Genomic DNA, 6844 nt, shown 5'->3' on the forward strand with positions numbered 1-6844 from the left:
ATACTCCCTCTATATACTCCCTCTCTATACTACCTCTATATACTCCCTCTCTATACTCCCTCTCTCACTATACTCCCTCTATATACTCCCTCTATATACTCCCTCTCTATACTCCCTCTCTATACTTCCTCTCTCTCTATACTCCCTCTATATACTCCCTCTATACTCCCTCTCTCTATATACTCCCGCTCTATACTCCCTCTCTCTCTATACTCCATCTCTATACTCCCTCTCTATACTCCCTCTCTATACTTCCTCTCTCTCTATACTCCCTCTCTATACTTCCTCTCTCTCTATACTCCCTCTATATACTCCCTCTATATACTCCCTCTCTATACTCCCTCTATATACTCCCTCTATATACACCCTCTCTATACTCCCTCTATATACTCCCTCTCTATACTTCCTCTCTCTATACTCACTCTATATACTCCCTCTACATACTCCCTCTATATGCTCCCTCTATATACTCCCTCTCTATACTCCCTCTATATACTCCCTCTCTATACTCCCTCTCTATACTCCCTCTATATACTCCCTCTATATACTCCCTCTCTATACTCCCTCTCTATACTCCCTCTATATACTCCCTCTATATACTCCCTCTCTATACTCCATCTATATACTCCCTCTATATACTCCCTCTATATACTCCCTCTATATACTCCCTCTCTATACTCCCTCTCTATACTCCCTCTATACTCCCTCTCTATACTCCCCTCTATATACTCCTCTCTATACTCCCTCTATATACTCCCTCTATATACTTCCTCTCTATACTCCCTCTATATACTCCTCTCTATACTCCCTCTATATACTCCCTCTATATACTTCCTCTCTATACTCCCTCTATATACTTCCTCTCTATACTCCCTCTATATACTCCCTCTCTATACTCCCTCTATATACTCCCTCTCTATACTCCCTCTCTATACTCCCTCTATACTCCCTCTCTATACTCCCTCTATATACTCCCTCTCTATACTCCCTCTATATACTCCCTCTATATACTTCCTCTCTATACTCCCTCTATATACTCCCTCTATATACTCCCTCTATATACTCCCTCTCTATACTCCCTCTATATACTCCCTACATATACTCCCTCTATATACTCCCTCTATATACTCCCTCTCTATACTCCCTCTATACTCCCTCTCTATACTCTCTCTCCAGACTGATGATTCAGACGACGATGACCCACTAGCCATCAGTAAGAGATGGACCTTTGAATGGAACAGCCGGCGCTGGTCCCGCCTCCAGGACATGCACTTCCTGCTGGGCTCGCCCAATGAGTGCAGTCCTGAGGGGTGCCAGGGGGAGGGGCGACTGAGGAGCACGGTGAGCAGTGAGAGCGTTCTGACGGACCTGAGCGAACCAGAGATCACGGATATATCTTCTCTGCACAGTCAAGACTCTCTGGGAGCCATGCTTCCTGACTCTGTCTCTATGGTCTCACTGGCAGGACCCTATCAGGTTAGTCTGTCTTCAGGTCTGCTTCCCAAATGGCACATTATTCTCTTTGTATTTGTAGTATATAAATTATCTTCGGGATCGGTGTCCCTTCCACGGGACAGTTGAGCTAACGTAGGCTAATGCAATTAGCATGAGGTTGTAAGTAACAAGAACATTTCCCAGGACATAGACATGTCTGATATGAGCAGAAAGCTTAAATTCTTGTTAATCTAACTGCACTGTCCAATTTCCAGTAGCTATTACAGTGAAATAATACCATGCTATTGTTTGAGGAGAGTGCACAGTTTTTAACATGAACAGTTATTAATAAACACATTAGGGATGCATGGTTTGTCTAAAGCGAAGTCTAAAACTTTGCACATACACTGCTGCCATCTAGTGGCCAACATCCAAATTACACCTGAGCTGGAATAATACATCATGGCCTTTCTCTTGCATTTCAAATATATTACTACAAAAAAATAGAAAAGAAAGGTTTTTTTTTCTTTCTTTGTATTATCTTTTACCAGATCTAATGTGTTATATTCTCCTACATTCATTTCACATTTCCACAAACTTCAAAGTGTTTCCTTTCAAATGGTACCAAACAATATGCATATCCTTGCTTTAGGGCCCGAGTTACAGGCAGTTCGATTGGGATTTGTCATTTTAGGAGAACATTGAAAAAAGGGCCGGATCCTTAAGAGGCAAGACGCAGCCATTTTGTTTTTGCGTCAAGATTAATAACAGAATGAATTGACATATGCATTCCCATAATGCACTTTGACCTGACCCTGGTACGGCAACGAGCCGCTCTTCCTCCCGGAGAAGTCTAGCCCGGTCCAAGACCTCCTCCGTCACGTTGGACAGCTCCCGTCTGGTTTTCAACCTTCCCATGTCACCCTGCTCCTCCGTACACTCAGCTGGCTTCCTGTCGAAGCTGCCGTCCACTACAAGACCGTGGTGTTTACCTCACAGAGCAACAAGAGGAACCGTCTCTACCTACCTTCAGGCTATGCTCAGACGCTACATCCTAACCCAAACTCTCTGCTGCCTCTGGTCTCTTGGCTGTGATAGGTGGTTGTCTCAACGAGCTATCTCAAGAAGAATGCACTACAATAAGGGACTCTGGATGAGAGAGAGTCTGCTAAATGACTAACATGTCAATGTAAACGAATGGTCATTGTTAATAAAGTTATTTAGGTCAAAACAATACATCATCCACCTTTTTTAAGTCTGAGATACAGCACTGAATGATTCCCAGTAACGCTCGTACTGTAAGCAACTCAAAGAGTTACGTATCTTTTAAACGAGTAAAACATTTCAATATGTCATATCACAAAATGAACACTGACATCATGTGTTTAATTTGCACTACTGTCTTTTTCACATTACAACAGTTCTGTCTCTTCAAGTGTCTACATTTTTATTGTGCTGTACACAAGTTCAGTGAAAAGTATTTATTTTCCCAACAATGCAGTAATCGGTATACTGTATAATACTATAAAGTAAATGAAAGTAAAGTAGAACTTAAAACCACTGAATATAAACGTCTTTAAGGGCTGTAATGGTCTGAAGACCCTGTGAGAGGGAATGGCACAAGCCAGACTGTTTCATGTCTGAGCTTCAATGTTCTTCTCTCACCTGTTACAGTGTCATTGTGCCCCAGTGTTTTGTCCCACGTTCACCCCTGATCGTCACTCGTGTCAGCTGTGTCAGTGCGATACTGGACCTGTCTGTTGTGTGACAATCCAAAGCTTTCTTCATGGCATTTTTTATGTCTGAACATACCTCTCTACCAGCCATCTGAACATACCTCTCTACCAGCCATCTAACATACCTCTCTACCAGCCATCTGAACTGACCTCTCTACCAGCCATCTAACATACCTCTCTACCAGCCTGAACATACCTCTCTACCAGCCATCTGAACATACCTCTCTACCAGCCAGTCTGAACTGACCTCTCTACCAGCCATCTGAACTGACCTCTCTACCAGCTATCTGAACATACCTCTCTACCAGCCATCTAACATACCTCTCTACCAGCCAGTCTGAACTGACCTCTCTACCAGCCATCTAACATACCTCTCTACCAGCCAGTCTGAACTGACCTCTCTACCAGCCATCTGAACATACCTCTCTACCAGCCATCTGAACATACCTCTCTACCAGCCAGTCTGAACTGACCTCTCTACCAGCCATCTGAACTGACCTCTCTACCAGCCATCTAACATACCTCTCTACCAGCCATCTGAACTGACCTCTCTACCAGCCATCTAACATACCTCTCTACCAGCTATCTGAACTGACCTCTCTAACAGCCATCTAACATACCTCTCTACCAGCCATCTAACATACCTCTCTACCAGCTATCTGAACATACCTCTCTACCAGCCAGTTTGAATCTGGGTGTCCAGGCGCGGTGGTGGAGTGCAGAATTCTGCTCTGGCTCACAAATGTCTGGAATTGATTTTAACATTGTCCAATACGATTTGCTCAGACGAACTGCATGATGAGAACAACCTTCTCAGTCTGGTACCATGTATTGTCTATGTTTATTTAACCTTCCTTCAATCTTTATTTAACCTTTATTTAACCTTTATTCAACCTCTTTTTAACCTTTATTCAACCTTTATGTAACCTTTATTTAACTAGGAAAGTTGGTTAAGAACAAATCTTATTTACAATGACGGCCTACATCGGCCAAACCCAGACGATGCTGAACCAATTGTGCACCGCCCTATCGGACTCCCGATCTAGGCCGGTTGTGATACAGCCTGGAATGGAACCGTGGTCTGTAGTGACGCCTCTAACACTGAGATGCCTTGCCTTAAACCGCTGTGATACAGCCTGGAATGGAACCGGGTCTGTAGTGACTCCTCTAACACTGAGATGCAGTGCCTTAGACCGCTGTGATACAGTCTGGAATCGAACCAGGGTGTTCTTTAGTGACGCCTCTAACACTGAGATGCCTTGCCTTAGACCGCTGTGATACAGCCTGGAATGGAACCGGGGTCTGTAGTGACTCCTCTGACACTGAGATGCAGTGCCTTAGACCGCTGTGATACAGCCTGGAATGGAACTGGGGTCTGTAGTGACTCCTCTGACACTGAGATGCAGTGCCTTAGACCGCTGTGATACAGTCTGGAATCAAACCAGGGTGTTCTTTAGTGACGCCTCTAACACTGAGATGCAGTTCCTTAGACCGCTGTGATACAGCCTGGAATGGAACCGGGGTCTGTAGTGACTCCTCTGACACTGAGATGCAGTGCCTTAGACCGCTGTGATACAGTCTGGAATCAAACCAGGGTGTTCTTTAGTGACGCCTCTAACACTGAGATGCAGTTCCTTAGACCGCTGTGATACAGCCTGGAATGGAACCGGGGTCTGTAGTGACTCCTCTGACACTGAGATGCAGTGCCTTAGACCGCTGTGATACAGCCTGGAATGGAACCGGGGTCTGTAGTGACTCCTCTGACACTGAGATGCAGTGCCTTAGACCACTGTGATACAGCCTGGAATGGAACCGGGGTCTGTAGTGACTCTGACACTGAGATGCAGTTCCTTAGACCACTGCACCACTCAGGAGCCCCTGAGAAGTGAGTTGTGACGTTCTGAATACTTCTAACTATTTAGAGTGTGAGTCAACCACTATCATACACATGTTGTTTTGAAATGGGCCTACAAAGTCTGTGTAAACCTTTCCAACACTCACCAGGGAACTCCCAGGATGCAACAGGACCTGTCATTGTGTTTTCTGATCCACTCCATTATGATCGTCTCCACTTCTCTGTAAAGGGTTTGGGACACTATTTGCCAGTGCTTCCATTTCCACAATACCCTGATGTCCCGTGAGAATTTATTTTAGCGCTGCCCTTCACAGTTTTGTTGGAAATATTACTCTAGGTGTCCCGGTAGACACAACCTTGTTCCACTGACAGCTCTCCTCTGTGTGTAGAATGATTTCAAGTTTTCTTCAAGGCCAACCCTCCATGATGTATTTGAAGACGTTTGAGAGCTCGCTGTCTGTGTGTGTTGCTCTGGCTACTTGTTTAGCGTTCAGTGGTGCTTCCTGGAAGTTCTCTGTTCGGCTTCCTGGAAGTTCTCTATTCTGCTTCCTGGAAGTTCTCTGTTCTGCTTCCTGGAAGTGCTCTGTTAGCTTCCTGGAAGTGCTCTGTTAGCTTCCTGGAAGTGATCTGTTAGCTTCCTGGAAGTGCTCTGTTAGCTTCCTGGAAGTTCTCTGTTCTGCTTCCTGGAAGTGCTCTGTTAGCTTCCTGGAAGTGCTCTGTTAGCTTCCTGGAAGTGCTCTGTTAGCTTCCTGGAAGTGCTCTGTTAGCTTCCTGGAAGTGCTCTGTTCGGCTTCCTGGAAGTGCTCTGTTCGGCTTCCTGGAAGTGATCTGTCAGCAGTGTGTGGATGTGAGCCGACACTGTCTCAGCTCTGGCATCACTGATCTCAGGTCAGGGAAAGAGGGAGAAACGTTGCTGTGGAGTTCTGATTTGCGATCAGCAAATCTACACACAAGGCACACACCAGTCTATATAAGGTGCCACAGTTGACAGTGGATGTCAGAGCAAAAACCAAGCCATGAGATCAAAGGAATTGTCTCAGGAGCTCCGAGACAGGATTGTGACGAGGCACAGCTCTGGGGAAGGGTACCAAAATATTTCTGCAGCATTGAAGATCCCCAAGAACACAGTGGCCTCCATCATTCTTAAATGGAAGAAGTTTTGGAACCACCAAGACTCTTCCGAGAGCTGGCCGCCCGGCCAAACTCCATATTTGGTCAAGGAGGTGACACAGAACCTGATGGTCACTCTGACAGAGCTCCACAGTTCCTTTGTGGAGGTGGGAGAACCTTCCAGAAGGATAACCATCAGTGCAGCACTCCAGCAATCAGGCCTATATGGTAGAGTGGCAAGACAGAATCCACTCCTCAGTAAAATGCACGACAGCCCACTTGGAGTTTGTTAAAAAGCGCCTAATGGACTCTGACCATGAGAAACAAGATTCACTGGTCTGATACAATCAAGATTGAACTCTTTGGGCTGAATGCCAGGGGTCACGTCTGGAGGAAACCTGGCACCATCCCTACAGTGAAGCATGGTGGTGGCAGCATCATGTCTGGAGGAAACCTGGCACCATCCCTACGGTGAAGCATGGTGGGGCCGCATCATGCTGTGGGGATGTTTTAAAGCAGCAGGGACTGGGAGACTCTGAATGTCCTTGAGTTGCCCAGCCAGAGCCCGGACTTGAACCCGATCAAACATCTCTGGAGAGACCTGAAAATAGCTGAGCAGCAATACTCCCCATCCAACCTGACAGAGATTGAGAGGATCTGCAGAGAATAAGGTGAGAACCTTCCCGAATACAGGTGTGCCAAGCTTGTA

General features: G+C 45.7%; 1 protein-coding gene across 1 annotated transcript in view; it reads left to right on the top strand.

Annotated features, from left to right (window-relative positions):
- LOC135543723 (stAR-related lipid transfer protein 13-like) overlaps positions 1 to 6844 on the top strand; it is a 147173-nt gene that overhangs the window by 120833 nt on the left and 19496 nt on the right. Inside the window, exon 8 of the mRNA XM_064971085.1 lies at positions 1177 to 1476. Within this exon, the coding sequence (XP_064827157.1) occupies positions 1177 to 1476 (300 nt within the window). The remainder of the gene's footprint in view (positions 1 to 1176; positions 1477 to 6844) is intronic.

The sequence above is a fragment of the Oncorhynchus masou genome, chromosome 8 (assembly GCF_036934945.1).
Source record: "Oncorhynchus masou masou isolate Uvic2021 chromosome 8, UVic_Omas_1.1, whole genome shotgun sequence".
Lineage (NCBI taxonomy): Eukaryota > Metazoa > Chordata > Actinopteri > Salmoniformes > Salmonidae > Oncorhynchus > Oncorhynchus masou.